At 38.2% G+C, this 19038-nt stretch overlaps 1 protein-coding gene across 2 annotated transcripts; it reads right to left on the bottom strand.

The window, feature by feature from the left end:
- Window positions 1-204: 204 nt before the first annotated feature.
- On the bottom strand, window positions 205-18957 carry Stradb (STE20-related kinase adaptor beta). 2 transcript variants are annotated; one of them, XM_013011772.1, is made up of 12 exons: window positions 18721-18957; window positions 14939-15038; window positions 12507-12587; window positions 10575-10674; window positions 8610-8731; window positions 7560-7668; window positions 6089-6212; window positions 4326-4497; window positions 3930-4034; window positions 3524-3768; window positions 2142-2184; window positions 205-1135 (listed from the first exon to the last, which is right to left on the bottom strand). In XM_013011772.1, exons 2-12 carry the CDS (start codon window positions 14948-14950, stop codon window positions 992-994), a joined length of 1257 nt encoding a protein of 418 aa, XP_012867226.1. In that variant the 5' UTR covers window positions 14951-15038; window positions 18721-18957; the 3' UTR covers window positions 205-991. The 2 variants fall into 2 exon arrangements, with proteins under 2 accessions (XP_012867226.1, XP_012867234.1); XM_013011780.1 differs by lacking the exon at window positions 2142-2184 and having other exon boundaries at window positions 1064-1135.
- Between the last annotated feature and the right edge of the window lie 81 nt (window positions 18958-19038).

Here is a 19038-nt window from a genome sequence, read left to right as displayed (position 1 = left end):
AACCTGAGTTCAAATTACAAACTCTTCTTGCTTATAAGGAAATTGCATTAATAATCATGACAGGTAAGCATGCCTTCTGCCAAAACCATGTAGCCTTAATTCATTAGGTTATGCAAACCAGTTTGTTTCAGAAATGGCTTTTCTTGGGGTAGACAGAGTAGAATCTGTGTTCCAGCTTTGTCAAACCACACAATAAAAGTATAATTCAATTCATTAAGTTTTTATTGAGCACCCACAGAGTACATGAATTTAGGATCTATAATTTACATAGCTAGAAAAGTGTTGCTTAGGGCCCTCCCTTTTTATAAAAAGCAAATGAAATTTTCTCTATACATTTCAAGTGAATCATTAAATGTGAGGCTCAGTTTGATGTTACAATACATATTAACATTAACAGAATAAGAAGGGGAAATATACACATTTCCCTTCTCCAGAAAAGGGTATGGTGCCATAATAAACTAACCTGTTGGTCTAAGTAGCTGATAAAAAAAGGCTAGAGAATCTCCAAGAACAAGATATCCTGGGCGGCACTGTACCCTGAGGAAAGCAAGATGTAGAAAAACCTGGCTCAAAAATTACACTGGAAGTGGTGCTGTGGCTCAAGTGGTAGAGTGCTCGTCTTGAGCTGAAGAGCTCAGGAACAGAACCCAGGCCCAGAGTTCAAGCTCCACAACCGACAAAAATAATTACACTGAGAGATCAAGAGAAGTGGGGTCACAGCTTGCTGTGTGTGTGTGATAAATGAAGAAGAGATGATACTAACTGTAGCTAGAGGAGTAATTCTGATGCTGCCCTGGAGTTGTGAAGGCTCTCTGACATAGAAGAGGACTAGAAACTCATGCCCTGTAGACAGAGGGGTTTACATGATAGATTCTCCAGTGCACCAACTGTACTTTCAAGTATAATTCTGGTATTTGTACCTAGCAATACAGCAGAACAAGCAGCAAGGAGAAAGTGTCAAGTATATAGGACATGAAATGGCTTGGCAGCCCTATAAGTCCCAGTCTGGGTCCTTTTCATCTGGAAGATCACATTGCGGCTCAGTCCAAGGCAACACTGGAGGCAGTGCTTCTGATGGCTTGTTATAGGCAGGGGGCAACAGGGAGAGAATGCAATCCCGACTTTCTTCTTTCATCTGTTAAATTCAAAGTAAGACTGTTAGTACATAAATACGTCAGTCTTGTCAGCAATAAGTAATTTTTAATCAGGTGCTGGTGGCTCATGCCTGTAATCCTAGCCTCTCAAGAGGCTGAGATCTGAGGATCGCAGTCCAAAGCCAGCCCAGGCAGGAAAGTTCACGAGACTCTTCTCTCCAATTAATCACCAGAAAACCAGAAGTGTACTGTGGCTCAAGTGGCAGAGCACTAGCCTTAAGCTGAAGAGCTGAGGGACAGCGCCCAGGCCCAGAGTTTAAGCCCCATGACTGACAAAAATAAATAATTTTTAAAGGAACCATATAAATATTTGAAATTATTTTCAGGTATACTCTCTAAATGCCTTTAATTCTGATTATCAGAAAATAGGAAGATTAATACATTGATTTTTGTCATATTTTGTCCTCCTGTTATTTCTGACCAATAAAGAAAAAATTCTTTGATTTAAAATATATCTAAATATATAGTGACATATGATAAGTTTTTACTCATTTTGTTTTGCAGAAGAAATCTTTTAGAAAATCTATTGAGTTGATGATTTTTTTCAATGCAATAGCTTTTTTATTGTTATTGTTAAGGTGTTGTACAGAGGAATTACTACTTCACAAGTCAGGTAATGAGTACATTTTTGGACAATTTAAACCATTGCTTTCCCACAGTTTCCCACTCCTGTCCCCACGCACAAGTTTCACTTCATTTTCTACATAGTGTCTTCTGAGTACCATGCCTGCCTTTATTCACCTTTTGTCCCTGCACTTATGCTCCCATATATGTCCCCTCAAAAGACAGACAAAAGAACAAACAAGACAAAAACAAGAAAAAGCAAAAACAAGTATCACCATCTCCACATAGATGTACTCTTTATTTTAATTTTATGAGATAACTATTTGTCTCTTGGCAGCCAAAGTATCCCATTAAACCAACAAAACAGAGTGGTTTTTAATAGTATTTGAAAACATCTAAGCAACAGACAATAGATAAGCTCACCTGTTTGAAGAATACATGGGACAATAAACTGCTTGCTGATGGCCTGAAATTTTTAATAAAGTTATTTAAGAAATAAACATCAGAATGCAGATTTTTAATCTATAATCCCAGCTACTCAGGAAGCAGAGAACCCATTCTAGTTATCTAGAACTCATCTCAACAACAATAAAACTCTGGGAGTAAAGATACACACTGTAATCTGAGTTATCAGGGAGGCATAAGTATGAAGAAAATGATTCTGAGGCTGGCTCACCACCACCCCCCCACCCCCGGGGCAAAAAAAAATCCCTGTAAGACTCTATCTGAAAAGTAACTGTACTTTCAAGTATAATTCTAGTATTTGTACCTAGCAATACAACAGAACAAATGCAAGGAGAAAGTGTCAAATATATAGGACATGAAATAGTTTGGTAGCCCTTTTGTCAAAAACAGACTCAAAGGATGGCTCAAGTGGTAAAGTGTATGTCTAGAAAAACCCAAGCCCTAAGTTCAAAGCTCAGTACCACCCACTAAAACCAGAAATTATGTTAGAGCTATAAAACCCAATACTAAAGCATTAATAAGAAAAAGAAAAAAGCCAGGTGCTAATGGTTCATGTCTATAATCCCAGCTGTTCAGGAGGCTTAAATCTGAGGATTGAGGTTTGAAGCCAGCCTAGGCAGGAACATTGGTGAGACTGTCTCCAATTAAGTAACCAAAAATGAATGAATAGATAGATAGCCAGCCAGGAAGTAGACCTGTGACTCAAGTGGTAGAGTACTAGCCTTGAGCATAAAAGCACAGGGACAGTGCCCAGATCCTGCATTCAAGCCCCAGGACTAGTACAAAAAAAAAGACAAATTCTTAGTTCCAAATTTAACTAACAGAAATAAATAATTCTAGAAGTATTCCTCAATTAAGCCATATTCAACATTTACTGAGTACATATTAGACATATACCAGGTACTAAGGAGCTAAAAGAGATACGTAAAATAAGATACAGATATCTTCTATATAAAAATACGAATATATAGTTATCTAATAATATTTTAGACAAGTATATTAGCAGCAACTTACATTTTTAAACTGATTAGACATTCTAAAATGCCTTAATAGAAATGTAGTAATTAGTATCTAGGAAGAGTGCTTTTTTTAAAAAAGATAATTTTTATAAGATGACTTAGGTAGGAAATGATATGGAGCCTAATTATTCTGATTCTGAATCCAGTGTTCTTCTTATTTGCTTACTATTTCTACTGATTCTTAGCATTGACATTTTCTACATTACACATTTTTATCAAAAGATTTGAATTTGATGAAAAAATTTACAAAAAAAACTTACAAAACTTACAAAAAATATAAAGCACGTACATTTTGTGCTATGTAGAGGTGACCAGTATTACCTTTTCTCAGGATCTTGCTGCAAACAGAGCTGTACTAAGCTAAAGAAGGCAGGAGAGAAGGTCTTCGAGGCTGGTGTGTGCAGCCGTTCATTAGTGACTGTGTGACTTCCACTGGAGACAAGTACACTCTCTCCAATCCCAGAGTCCACACCTGACCGAGAACTTTTCATTCTGGAGTCTGATTGAGGGAAAATACTGATATCCAATGGGCTATATGGAGGACCTTTTAGTTTCTGTAACAGCATCTAAGAGAAAGAAAAAGTTCTCAAACATTTTCCAGGCAAAATTACTAAAACAAAAATGATAATGAAGTTCTTCAGAGTCTATAATGAACATGTTTTATAGAAATTATCTAGAATGTAAGAATATATAAAAGACAAATTCATAGATTTTAGAGGCATTTTACCTGAGTCCTATGCATGTCCTGAAATGGGATCTGCCCACTGGCTAATTCACATGCTGTAATCCCAACACTGTAAATATCTGACTTCACATTATATCCGTGTAAATCCTGTGCAACACAATTAATTTGAAGTTTTTTAGTGTAAATAGACAAAAGTATCTACAGATCCTGTTGTGATAAATGATGGTGAATGATAGAAAATAACCCCATAAGTAAGAAACCAGGATCTACCTAATGTATTAGTATGTTATATTCCTAACAAAATTTTGACAAGAAAGAGAAAAGGTCTTATAGCAGGCCATTCACCAATATCCAAGTATAAAGATGCAATTGTCCTTTATTGAAACTCAGAAGACACTTGAGACACACAGACAAACCAATGCCACAGCCACACCTGACCTGTCTCAGTAGCTCTGGACTCAGCCACGGCTGCACTGATGTGCTGAACTGTGGGAAATCAAACACAGCCCTATGCCTCTGTCCGTGCTTAACCAAACTATGCAGATGGGACAGGCCAGAGAGGGTCACTAGGCCATCACCAGAAATGAGGATATGGCTGGCTTTAAAACTCCTAGAACAAAAAGAAACAATCCTAAGTACTAGAAATCTGGCCAATGAAGAAAAAATAAAAGTCTGGTCAGAACAGAGAGAGGTATACACTTAGAAACTAAATACCCTTTATAAAATAGCAGCGTATCTAATACACATTAAAAATAGAAGAAATGTTCAGAGAAGTAGGAATTATTTTACTCAATATGGAACTAGAACATTTGAAAGCTGCAGGTTTGGAACAGGTAAGTCTTTTTTTTTTGGGGGGGGGTCTGGTCGTGGGGCCTGAACTCTGGGCCTGGGCACTATCTCTCAGCTCTTCAGCTCGAGGCTAGCGCTCTACCACTTGAGCCACAGCGCCACCTCCGCCTTTTTTCTTTTTGCTTATGTGGTGCTGAGGAATCGAACCCAGGGCCTCATGCATGCAAGGCAAGCACTCTACCACTGAGCCACCTTCCCAGCCCCTGTTAATTCTTTTTCAAATAAAAAATAGGACCAAATTACTAATTTTATTATTTTAAGATACTGTTGCAAAAATACCAATTAACATTTTAAGCATAAATTTATAATTTATAGTTAAATGGAATATTATACAGTAAAATCTTCTCATGGTATAACATCATTTATAAAGATGCCATAAATTCTCTTTAAACGTCAGATAAATTATAAAAAAGCCTTAATTTTTTTCATCGTATTTTCACCAACATAGCAGAATGTCAACAGACTGGTATGGTTAAGAAAACTTCAGTTATTTAGTGTACAGTTGGTTTAAAGTTATCAGCTAACCAAAATGCTGCTAAAAATGAATAGCAAGACAGAAAAACTATTATGGAAACTGAATAAGAAAGCAAGCCCATTTAAAATTAATTTAATTCAGAAGCAAAACAAAGTCCTAGTGTATCTCAGATCATTGATCTTCACATTCAGACTATTACTCAAATGAATTTTAGCAACAAGAGACATGATATTTAGTATGATAATCTCAAGGTGCTTTTTAAGGAATCAAGGAAGAATTATAATTTATACATGATATAAATATGGGACAAACTGGAAAGTACATAAAGAAGCTCTTTATTTGCTTGAAAGGAATAAATCACAACCAGCTAACTAGGGTCCTGTAGCTAATCTCCTGAACATCCTGGTTCTTATGTCCCACATTAGACTAAGACTGTGCACTCCACGAGAGAAGATGCTCCACCCCAGAACCAAGGACAGTGCTGGGTACAGATGCCCTGGCCTTAACAGTTTTGGTGAATGGATATAAACGTAAACATTTACTGAATACATCGGTCCCTTCCTTTCTGCTTTCAGTGGTATAACCCTACATTCTAATACTCAACTGCCTCTTCCTCAAAGCTTCCTAAAAGACCTCTTCCATTACATGTTTTTCATTTTAGTCCTCTGTCAGTGGCTCACACCTGTAGCTAGTCAGGAAGCTACGATCTGAAAGGTTGAGGTTCAACGCCAATCCCTTCTTACTGGTTAGCAAGAAGCTGAGGCATGGCTCAAGTGGTTAGAGCACCAGCCTAGTGAGTAATCTAAGTGAGAGGCCCTGCATTAAAACTCTGATACTGGAAAACAAAATCATTTTATAAAATTCAATAAGCGCATACCTATGAATACAGCCATTTTGATGAAGATAATTCAATCCTCGCACTGCTCCAAAGAGAATGTTTCTTATTAAAGTTTCATTCATTCCTTCAGGAAAGTAAGTTCTCAAGAGCTGACTTGCTGAACCTGAAAGAATTTTAATAGCAGCATTGAAAGTGATCTTGTTTCTAGGTATGTTGTGGATGTACTTTTCCACCATAAATGCACACATGCCATTTACTTTTTATGGTGCCTAATTTTTTCACATGCAAAAGTGCTTTTCCTTCAGGAATTTCAAAACATTTTTGAGGGGATCTGGGGATAAAGCTCAAAACTAGAGTACTTGCCTTCTACGTTAAAGCCCTGGATTTGATTCCAACACCAGTAGGGAATTTTTTTCCCCTAATGATTTCCTAAGAGATTAGGGAAAAAAGCTAACTATTTTTCAGTGATTTTCTGTGATTAAAAATACATGCTATAAGCCAGGTGCCGGTGGCTCACCTAACTTAGGAAGCTTTAATCTGAAGAACATGGTTCAAAGCCAGCCTGGACAGGAATGTCCGTGAGACTCTCATCTTCAGTAAACTAACTCAGAAAAAGCCGGAAGTGGTGCTGTGGCTTAAGTGGAAAAGCACTAGCCTTGAGCAGAGAGAGGCTCAGGGATAGTGCCTAGGCCCTGAGTTCAAGCCCCAGGACTTGTAAAACTAAAACACACACACACACACACACACACACACACACACACACACACACACACACACACACACACATATGTAGCGTATGATTTCTTTGTAATCCAAAAGCAATTCATAAAAGCTGTTCTAAAGATCAAAGCTCTAAACTGGGAGAGTATGAGGGAAGGGGATGACACTATTCAAAAGAAAATGTACTCATTACCTGACTTATGTAACTGTAACTCCTCTTTACATCACCTCTACAATAAAATTTAAAATTTGTTTTAAAAGATCAAAGCTCTAGAATCCATCCACTTAATTCTTTAACACACTGTACACTGTATTGTGCTAAGTACTATAAGAGCACCTGAGGACCAAAACAGAAAATACAAAAGATCCTTGCCCTCAAGAAGCACAAGTGAGGGACAGGCACACACAACGATGTTTATAATATGATGAATTCAGTTTACAGTGTGGTGAAACAGGGACCAATCACTTCACATTGACAAACAGGAAGAAAACTGAGGGGAAGAGATGGCTTATGTAAAGCCATGAAATTCTCAGAGAATGAGAATGAGTTCCTTGATTATCATACCCATTCTACATTTTTTCTGAAGACTAAAAGTCAACATAAACCAAATATAAAATATAATAAACCAAATATAACCAACATAAACCAAATGTAAAAATAGGTCAGGATGCTGAGAATCAGAATTTATGTTTATAAGTTAAAAGTAGAAAGTCATAAATCTAAGATTCTGTTCATCTGTATTAACAATAGCATTCGGGCTAAGCAATGAGTTGTAAGCAGCTTTCTTACCATAGGCCATAAATGGAGAAATAACCCAAAGCCAACTGCCAACAGTGAAAACTGTCCAATAAGTTGTAATATTAGGGTGCCGAAAAAAGTGGGATAGAATCACTGCTTTCTAGAGTAAACACACAAGAGACAAGCTATTTTAAAATAATTTCTCTTTTCTCATGATGAAGACAACAGTAGTAGTGGTAGCTGCTTAGTGCTCTGCACCATTCTTAGTTCTTCTGACCTCTAAATCTCAGAAGTATTCTATGAAGTAAGATTCCCATTTCATAAGCACACTTGACACTAGACTATGTTCTTATTATAAACATTTTTTAAAACACACAGAATGGGAGGAGGGAGTCATGCAAAATGCATCACAAAAGAACAATTAATAGTTTTTTCTAGTCTCCTTTATTTGTGCAACATCTATATACACATATTTTTTAAATTGAGATAATATCAGAAGAAAAATTTTTCCTCTATTATATACAGAATGATTAGTGAGGCTAGGCTGGAGGATTAGCTCAAGTGGTAGAGTACCAGCATTGAGCAAGCAAACCCAACAAGAGTGAGAAGCCCTGAGTTTATGGTTCAGAACTGGCATAAATTTTAATGATTAATGACAAGAAAATGGCATAATATTCCTGAAACATAATTCTGTTATAATTTATCAATATGAAGTTAAATTTGCTTATCTGGGTAAAAAAGATACCATGTGCTTATGTTTTTCTATTCTCCTATATGATTATTTGTGATTAGAATAACTGCCAACCTTGCCTGGTCCCAGCAGGTCTACTGAAGTGTTGTAAATCTCCAGGCTAGCATCTGAGTATGATATTCACTTGAACAAACCTATAGTAGTTTACCGAAATTTGAATATACTTTTCCTTTCACTTGGAAGCCAGATCCAAGTATAAGTATTCTTACTTACTTAGTGACTAAATATTAGTCTGAAGAAATCTACCTTTCCCTAAAATAAAGAACTACCAATTTCATGAGACAAATTCTTACAGATGCAATCTCTTCAACAAGACATTAATAAATATGTCCCTTTCTTCATATCATTACCTGTAAAGCTTTCAGCTGTTCTTCATTGCAGTTTTCAAGATTTGTAATTTTTATAGTTACCAGTGTTCCTGTAGGAGTATGCCGAGCAAGATGGACAGAGGTCAAGTTGTCAAATCCTCTTCCTGGAATTGGACATAAGATTCTTGTTAGTAACCAACAGAATTGATGCTGTGCATTTCATTAAAATGTAAAATTCCTGCTCTTCAAAACACACCACTATGAAATGAGAGTTCAGTCAATCTCAGCAATGCAGTAATGGCCCAGATCTCAGACATCTGGCTTACCAGCTGTTTCAACACAAGCTCTTTTTTAGCTGTCCAAAAGGAAAGTTGTTACTATCTAACTAGGGTCAGCCCCAAACTGACTCTCATAATTGCATGATTTTGCCCAGTCTTCAGTGTTTTCTAAGTTTCAAATTACAAATCTCCATCCTTCCATGTTTGAATTACCTACACAGTTCCATGGTCCCTAGAACCAAGCAAGTTATGTGACCTTTCCTTAAAATTTGTCCTAATGGAGGATGTCCTCTTGTTCACCTCTTAGTCACCAGCCTCAAACTTCTTTGGGTGAACGGGAGACATTTTGTTACCTGCTGGACAATTTTTGAGTGAGAGCTCATGCTTCACACATACTTAGGTCTTCCATCTTCTTTCTGGGGTCAAAGACATGCTCAGATTCATGAATTTAGAACAGGGCCATGTGGGGGAGAGTGGAAAGGAACTCTCTAAGGCCTTTTTGAAAACACACACAGATCTCAATACAGGTTCAGGGCCTCAGAGTGCCTGATAAGCCCAGAGGAAGGTTCCTATGTCAGGTATGTCCTTCTTGTGCTTACAAAGGTTGTATCCACTTACTTATTCCACATTCATTTCAATTTGTTATTGTATTTTCTTTTTGTAATAAAATTTTACTTAGGAATTGAATTTTCTAAAACTAGGAAGCTCTGTATATTTATTTCAAAAATTTCAAAAACGTATTTATTTTACAATATGCTTCCCCTCTGAAAAAGAGAGAAAATGAAAGCATAATCTATTTATATATTTATATGTGATTTTATATATTTATATATAAGTATTTTTATATATTTATATTTTTTATCTGATTTATATATTTGTATCTGATAAGACTTCCATCCAGAAGCGACAATAAACAATTCAATTAAGAAGCAGGCAGAGGATTGAATAGACAATCTACAAAGTAAGATATGAGGCCCATAAGCAAATGAAGACAATGACATACAATCGCATAGCTATTATATGGTTAAGACTGTGATTTGATAATCTAGTTAAACAAAAGAATACTAATCAGCAGTTTCCTATCCCTACCTCTAGTCCCAGTAACCACAGATCTACTTGTTATATAAATGGTATCAAAAAGGATAGCTTTTTGTGATTAATTCCTTTGCTTCACTAATGTAGCATAATTCTTTTGAGATTCATCCTATTTTTGAGAATAAATCACCATGTATGTTTCAAACATAAATATATACACATATATTTGTATACACATAAACACATGCATGTATACAAAAGCTAGAAACAAGAACTCATCTTGTTCCATCTAACTGTGAAAGGTTTCTACACAAAAAAATATATTTTTAAATTAGAAAATAATTTTGTTTAAGTATTATAACTAAAAGGTTTACATGATTTTAATTCCTACCCACTATAAATTATTCCCACAAAGTTAGATGCTCCCCACAATAAGGATACAATAAGTATTTTAGTATTATCTTCCTTCTCTAAATGTACCAGTGAAAATGTAAAACTTCCAGATAGCAATCTTAAAAAAAATCTACCTATCTCACTGTTGTGATATAATAAAATTAAGTTATTTAACTAACATAGTGGATATCCAACTTTTAAGCTATAATATCAACAGAGAAATAATTGCCTATAAAACAATCTGTCAACCATTTCATTTCAAGCAATGAAAGGTTAGTTTTAGGAAGTCCAGGATTCTTACCTATTTCCACCTGCAGTTCATAGTGAGAAACATTGGTAGAATGTATTGCTTCACTGGTTCTAGTGGATGGAGGTGACCAGGAAAGGGATGGCTCATCAACCTGCATTTATTTCACAAAATGAAAACAGAAAATGTATAAACATTGCCCAGCACTGCTTATGCATGTAATCCTAGCTACTAGGAGGTTGAGATCTGAGGATTGTGGTTTGAAGCCAGCCCTTACACGAAAGTCTATGAAACTGTTTTCTCCAATAAACTACTCAGAAAAAGCCAGAAGTGGCACTGTGTCTCAAAAAGGTAACACACAGGCCCAGAATTCAATAACTAGGACTGGCCAAAAAAAAAAAAAAGTATAAACATTTAGACTCTCAACTGACATCACCACCCCAACAGAAAATGTTAATATTGTATTTTCAAGCTGACAGGTACTCATTAGGATGACACCAAAAGTAGCTGGAAACTGATTTTTAGATCTACAGGGAAGTTGCCAATTGATAATTGATATTAGAAAGTTTTCTACATGGAAAGCAGGAAAGGATAGGGAAATGCAGGTTTACAAATAGCAAGGAATGAGTCCAGCGCAATTTGTAGTAAAATGTACGAAGCTGGGAAGAATGGCTGAGAAATCAGGGTGTGTGTTGAGTATACTAGAGCTACAGTGACTTGTGAGGATCTTCCATGCCTGTGGTCCTGCTCCCACTCATTAGCTATATCCATTTCTCCTACAAACTGCATGCTTCACTAGTAGGTGTGGTAACAGAACCTCTTCCACATCACAGCTATTAAAATGGTGAAGAAGTTTTCACAAGATGAAATGAACCAAAAGGAAGTAAAAAAGATAGCCATACTTAAGGATAAGAGCTTAGGGTCTGGCTTCCCCAGGTGAAGAAGCGCACGCCAGTATGAGGTCTCCTGGGGAGCTCAGGAGTCAGAGTGAGGCATGGTTAACTTTAGAGATGGGCTTTTCTCTAGATAGAGTGTGTTTCAAAGTTATAAGAGACACAAATCATTTGGCAAATCAGGACTGTCCTCCAAATTTAACTGCCTAACAAACATGAGGACCTGAGTTCAAACCCTAATACAGCAAAAATAAATAATAAACAAATAATATGGATAACTAAACTATGATAACCTGGCAAAATCATTTAAAAATAAGACTTCTGTTTAATTCAATTTAACAATGAGTTAGCTCCTTAATGGAAGTTTTCAAGCTGGCAAGTGGCACAAGCAGGCCTGTCTTGGTAGAGTAGTTAATACTGATCTGAGCACTGTGGGAGAGGATTCCACATCTAGGAGCAGACCATGTGGTCTAGTCTCTGCCCACTGCAGATTGTCTGCAGGCAGTGAGTCACCCTATAACAGGCCAGGTCTGTGTGGGGGAAGATGTAAAGGAGAGAAAGAAAAGACAGACTCCTAAGACTTGGTGTCTAGCAAGATTTAATGGTGTGAGCAGAAGCAGTGTGAAGACAACACTGAAGTCTCTAGTTAGGATGACTTACTAGGTTGGTTTTCATTAGCCAAAGCAAGAAATACAATTGGTTGGTGAGGTCTGAGAGAAGATTTAGGTTACACTCAAACTCAGTAGGTGTGCCTTTGAAGAATCTTCCTGGGATAGAAATCCTATACCTGACTCTTTGGACATGTCTAGAGAGTACAGTCTGGTAATTATCAGTTCTGCTTGATGCCAGGTTCCTCTCAGGACTTCTAAGGTAGACCCAGAGCAATAACAAACCTGAGGAACTAAAACTACAGGAATAGGTTAGACTGCTTAGGGAAAGCTGGCTTAGGAAGAAGAGGTCAAGTCAATTTCAGACTCTTGCAGACTAGCAGCAGGAAGAAACAGGAAAAGACACTGCCAAAAAAAAGAGACCCAGTGAGTATTCTTACAGAAGGCAAAGGAGGTACATGAATTGTATTCAACCAATTTCTTACCAAGTATTGATGGATACTGGTTTCAGACTGTTTTTCTGGCCTAAGTGATTCAACTCGTGTTCGTGAAGTACAGAAACAATCCTAGAAATAACAAAGACATTAAATAAGACAAAATAATGGAACAGAACCAGTGGAGGGAAAATATGGATGCAAAAAGGTCTGATGCATGTGAATGGTATGAGGATTTAACATGGAGGTAGGCATTCATAATGGGGGAGAGAAGAGAGAAACAGCAGAGTGTACAGAAGTCTAATTTCTTATTAGAATTGAAGTTGGTGTATCTCTGACTCTTGCCCTCTCTTTTCTTGAGATTTTACTGTCAATCCATGTTCATTCTTGGTGTTAAATTTTAAGTCCTTCATCACTTTTGATATATTTCAGAATATTTTTCTAAAGATTATTTTCTTCTGAATAGTTAGCTAAAGAGCATTCTATTGTAGTCATTGTAATTTTATTTTGATCCTTGTATATCTTTCTTGACATTAAACCAACCACTTACTTCTTTTTTATTTTTATTTTGGTGCCAGTCTTGGGCTTGAATTCAGAGCCTGGGTCCCTAAGCTTTTTTTGCTTAAGGCAAGCACTCTACCCCTTTAGCCACAGATCCACTTCTGGCACTTTTGGTGCTTAATTGGAAACAAGAATCTCACAGACTTTCTTGCCTGGACAACCATGATCCTTAGATCTTTGCCTCAACATACATACTGAGTATATTTGTTACAGTTTTTGTTACTTACGATGACAAACATGTCCAACTCAAAGCAAATTCAAAGAGATTGCTTGTATTATCACAATTCATATTTTCCTGAACATTAGTTTGTAGATGTTATTATATATTGCCTATAAAGAATGTAACTATGATCTAGCATATCAACTAATGAGGTGAAGCTAATCTCATACTATTTAAGAAGAAAAAGAATGTCAAAAGAAAACTATAAGCAAATTGTATGACTGACTTTTGTAAGTAATCTCATCAATGTTTATTTTTATATAAACAGTGGAGTACAATACCAAATGATTCTCTTAAAGCCCATCCATGTCTACTTAACAATTTATAGTCAGTTATTTAAAAGTACTTAAACAGCCAGGCACTGTGGCTCATGCCTATCATCCTAGCTATGCAAGAGGCTGAGATCTGAGGATCATGGTTCAAAGCCAGACCAGGCAGAAAAGACTGTGATACTTTTATCATTTCCCAGTTAATCTAATTTACTGATTTTAAGGTACATAATTTCCAAATGACAAACTTGTATCAAATTATAACTCAAAGTAATCCTGTAGAGCAGGATTACTGATCAATGAAACACCAGCTGTCTGTGTGAATAAAGTTTTATCTGAACAGTTACTCATTTCTGCATGCAACAAAGCAGAAAAGTAGTACCATGAAAATACTATCTGGCCTTAAAAAAAAAAAGATGCTCTATACGTGTAAATTTACATGCCGAGTTGAACCCCCTTATACAACTATTTAAGGATTTTTTTAAAGTATGTTCGTTGCTGTTTTAGGACATGAGATGTTGACTTCGATGTATTTTCCAGGTATATATGTTAAAGGCAGATATGTTCTACATTTCCATATATCTAAGAAGACAGTCTCCAACTTCATTGTTCTGTTTCTCAGTCTTGGCAACCAGTGGAGTAGATTTGCAAATATGAGTCTGATCCATAGCTCCAATTCTTGGCACTTAGATGCAAATTCAAGATGAGGATGCCACCCCACATGACCTGCTCATCTCACAATTTTTAAGACTGAGATCATTGTTTTAATACAAAAATTCCCTATTTAAACATTATATGATGGGGGGGAGGGGGGAGGCTGGGAAGGGATGGGAAGGGTAAACAAAGGAGGAGGCTGCAATGCTTGGTAAGAAATGTACGCATTATCCTGCCCATGCAATTGTAACCCCTCTGTACAGTATGTTCACAAATAAAATAAAATAAAATAAATAAAAAATAAACATTATATGATATATATAATGAAAACTACTTATTCTAAAGCAAGTATCATGAATCTTCTATACACACAAAAACAAATGGATATTTGATGTAGCTCATTTTGTGAAATGATCCAAATGTTTTGTCTGAGAAGCCAGAAGGCTATTTTAAAACTCTGTATTGCTTGACTTTAGGAAATTTTGAAAAATTGAAAGGATGAAACAGAGATAAGTGGGTGGGACTGGCATCTAAATACAAGATACATGTTAAAAAGTGAATATGGGAGAAAGTATTAAAGAGTACAAAAAATTGAGATGTTCTTTTTGAAAGATACAAAAATTTACTGAGAATTTAATTCATTCACCAAGATATCAGTCATTCAAGTCACAACACCACAGGACAACAGTACTTCAGAATATGCCTTTTGCTAGGGTGCTGCACTGACATCTAACTACTTACTGATGGCACAAATTAGATCAATGTTAACAAAAACTTACCAGAAGAGACATTGAATCGCTTTGGTTCACAGAAAGTGACAAAAATCCATCTATTCAAAAGAAGATTTCTGCTTTATCTTCAAGCTTCAGAGATGCTTTACTTTAAAAAAAATAGGCAAGATTAGATTATGTTAAAGTGCCTCAAAGAACTAGTTGCTATGACCTCACCTGGTCTTTAGTATTCCTTGGTATGAAGGATGAGAGCCATTCCTGCAAAGTTCCTTGAAAGAACATTTCTCTTTACTGAATACTAGATGGGATCTGATAACAGAAAGTCAGAGTCAAGTTCAAAGGGACATTTTTGACAGTTGGATATTTCTATAGTCTCTAGATACTTGTATAGGTGTGACTCAGTAAAGCATATGCCGAGCAAGCTTGATTACTAGTACTACCATGTGTATGTGTGTGTGTGTACCTGTTATTTATATGAAACTATTTTATTAAAAATAAACTTTAAAAATTTTCCAATGGTTCCATTAATAAGTACACTTTGAAAAATTTAGATTTTTTTTCTGATTGCATTAGTTACCCATAAATTATTTGAAGTCCCTGATTAGCAAATTTGGAGAAGTAGTTAATATGTTTTTATTGCTGGTTAGAAGAAAAACATTCTTTTTTTAAAAAGTTTTCATGTAAAAATGACATTTTTTAGCAGATTAAGCCTTCTTTTGTTTCAGTACAAAGGTTTGAATTTACAGTCTTAAGCTTGCTAGGTAAGAACTAAAGCCTTATCTCCAGCCTCCCCACCCACCCCCCGCCTTTTTTTCTGGTCAGTTATGAGGCTTGAACTCTGAGCCTGGGTGCTGTCCCTCAGCAATTCAGCTCAAGGCTAGCGCTCTACCATTTGAGCCACAGTGCCACTTCCGGCTTTTTCTGCTTTTGTGGTGCTAAGGAATTGAACCCAGGGCCTCATGCACACAAGCAAGCACTCTACCACTGAGCCACCTTCCCAGCTCCAGCCCCTTCTACTTTTACTTTTTATATAGGGTCTTTCATTTGTGCCTGGTCGAACATGAACTGAAATCTTCCTACTTATGCTTCCTACATAGCTAGGAGGACAGGTGCGTGCATTCCTGTGCCCAGCTTTTATTAGCTGAGATGCAACCCCATGAACTTTTTTCCAGGCTAATTTAGGAACCATTATCCTCCCAATCTCCTCATTAGCCACTCTACAGGGGCAGGTTAATTCTTTTTATTTTATGATTTTTTAGTGTTCATTTTGATTCTTGGTATGTCTTTACAGATATAAAAGATACATATTATTGTTATTATTAATTTGATTTTTGAAATAGGGTCTTGCTATGTAGTTCAGGCTGACTTTGAGCTCTCCATCCTCTAGCTTCTGAGTGCTAGGATATTACAGGTATACACCACCATGTCTGAAAGTGATACAGATCATTCCACAAATAATCTGTGTTCACTGTCAATACTAGATTTAGAATTCTAACCTAGTAACTTCTTTGGATTCAAGAAGACACAAAAACCAAAATCAGAAGTTTCTAGGCCTTTACTAATAGAAAGGACAGCAATGTTCTAAACTTAGTAGCACCAAGTTTAACACTAAACACTATCACCTCTTTCATCTAAATCATACGTCTTTAATTTTAATGAAGTCTCCAGATTTTATCAAAGTATCTACAAATACCTAAGCAAAATGAGAAAGGAGGATTTTGTAAACCATAAATATTGTAGAGAAGTATCTACAGTTTTATTGCTAGACTAAGAAAGTGAATTTGCTTGAACCAGTTAGTAACTTACTAAGTAGTAAGTTAGTAAAGTTAGTAGGTTACTAACTTTGTTAGTAAATTTACTGTCAACTGAAGGGGCAGGAGTTGCTGTGCTAGGAAATGAAGAAATCAATGTCTGACAGAGTGACTGGGATCAAAAGATAATTCATCTGAAAGTGCTCTTTAACTAGCAACACTGGGGGAAAAAAATGGAAAAATGAGGAGGTGGCAGGATGAACTCATAAGGTTTATCTAGAAAATAAGTTGGCTAGCCATGAAAATATCTGTAACTTGTGGCCCAGTAAAATGCACACTTTTGTTCTATTCTAAGGAGACAGGCAAGTAAATGAAGAAACACACACACACACACACACAAGTTTTTGCACTGTTAATGTGTAACAACCCAGTAGTCATTCCACATTTGCTTAATGAATGGCGAGCGACCACAGATCAGGTACGTGCTGCACAATGGGGACACCCACTGGTAGGCAAAGCAAACAGAGTCCTAACCACTTGGAGCTGACTGTTCCATAAGCAAAAAGGTTAAGACTATTGTGACCAAGTAAATTTTCTGTTTATCACAACTTTGCATCCTGCTTTTTGTTCAACTAACAACAAAGCAATTTCCAAGACATTGTTTTGTTTATTTTTCAGGAAAACATAGGACACAATCTGTGAGAATTGTTGGTACTAAAAGAATCATCCCTGTGGGATGGTTTAACCCCAGAGGTTTGCATGTAGAGATATTGAGCTATTAAGGGATATTTTTACAAGACACTTCGAGGTCATTTGAAAGCACTTGCACCTGGCAAAGGAGTGGGGTGGAAGATTTGCTGTCAATTTGCTCCTATGTGCCTCTCACTAGTATGACTACAAACTTTTTCCCTTAAAAAAAAAATCATACTTAAGCCCAGAGCTAGTATGTCTCATGCCTGTAATTCTAGCTACTGTGGAGGTTGAGATCGAAGATTGGGGGTTGAAGTTCAAAGCCAGCTAGTACAGAAAAATCCATAAGCCGTTTTCCAATTAAAACCCCAAACTCCAGAAGCGGAGCTGTGTCTCAAGTGGTAGAACACCAGCCTTGAGTGGTAAAAAGCTAAGGGACAGCGCTCAGACCCTGAGTTCAAGACCCAAACCAGTACCACACTTAAAAATCATACTTAAAAGACATATCCTTCTAAATCTATTTACACTAACTCCGAGTAGACCCTTGCACGAGTGTCTAAAAACCTAAATTACCCTAGAGCTTCACTGACTGTACTTGTTCCAAAATAGAACGGCTCTTCTGAAGTCTCAAAACTGATAGGCTAACACTTTCAGGGGACACCAAAGGCTCTCCCTATTTATAGAACTTCAGAGGAGTTCATTTAAATGTCCGATAGGAAATGCATCCATGAGAGAATGCAAACTTTAAAAAAAAAAGGGGGGGGATTTACTCTGTGGAGCTTCAAAATTAATATGCAAAATTATCTCGGACACTCGGAAAACCTAATCCGAGCAGCTCTCGGCAGGGTAGACTGTCCCAAACTTAGAAGGGTGACTAAGGCTTTCCACAAACATGTCCTGCGCGCCCCGCGTGCGCCCGGCGCGTGCGAGGCGGGCGCAGTCACACGCCCCTCGGAAGCGTGGAGGACAAGGCACTGGACGCAGTCACACACCCCACGCGGAGAACAACGCCGAGCGCCGGCAGGACCGGCCACGCTCCGGCATTTCGTTCTGTGACTCATCCCTGGCCGTGCTGCGGCGGCAGAGCGAGCCGGTGCCAGAGGGTGCCTTCTGGTTGCAAAGCGCCAGGCTGGTCATCGAGGCCAAAGGTGAGAGTCAGGGTAGAGGACACCGCGGAGACTCGGCGGGTGCACCTGGCACGGCCATGCCCGGGCACCGGGAACCCGGCCTCCGGACGACCCCGCCACCGCGCGGCGCTCCGGGCCGGACTCGGGCCACGCTCCGCCGGCCGAGCGTGCCAGCTCGGGCTCCGGGAGGGCGGCGAGCTCTGGCCCGAGGCTTCTCTGTTCCCCACCGGCCCTTACACCTTTCCCTCCCCGCCTGCCTCACCTTGTTACCCTAACGGCGACCGCGGCCAGCGACTCTTCCAGCTGCCGGCGCTGTCGGGGGTGGGGGCGGGGGGTGGGGAGGGCACCGGAGCCCCGAAACCTGGGACCTCGGGCTCGCGGACAGGAAAAGCGAGCGCGCAAGGCCCGCTCCCAGCGCGGGCCACAGATACGGCGGCGCAGATACGACGCGGGGGCCGTGGGCCTGGAACTCTGCCCCGGCCCCAGACAGCCGGCGGGGACCGGGACTCGCCCCACCCCGGGCCGGGCGCAGGCCCCAGATGCTGCCCCGCCTCTCGCCCCGAGTCCGGCCGCCAGGGGG

The sequence above is a fragment of the Dipodomys ordii genome, unplaced genomic scaffold (assembly GCF_000151885.1).
Source record: "Dipodomys ordii isolate 6190 unplaced genomic scaffold, Dord_2.0 Scaffold1, whole genome shotgun sequence".
In the NCBI taxonomy this organism is placed as follows: Eukaryota; Metazoa; Chordata; class Mammalia; order Rodentia; family Heteromyidae; genus Dipodomys; species Dipodomys ordii.
Note: the sequence above shows the minus strand (reverse complement) of the source record. Positions and strands in the feature narration are given on the sequence as shown.

Excerpts from the sequence above, each read along its gene's own strand:
- Stradb (XM_013011772.1), bottom strand. Across the intron at positions 3,769-3,929 it reads AGGACATGCATAGGACTCAG|ATGCTGTTACAGAAACTAAA; the intron begins GTAAAATGCCTC and ends TCTTTCTCTTAG. Across the intron at positions 2,185-3,523 it reads CAGCAAGATCCTGAGAAAAG|GCCATCAGCAAGCAGTTTAT; the intron begins GTAATACTGGTC and ends TAAAAATTTCAG.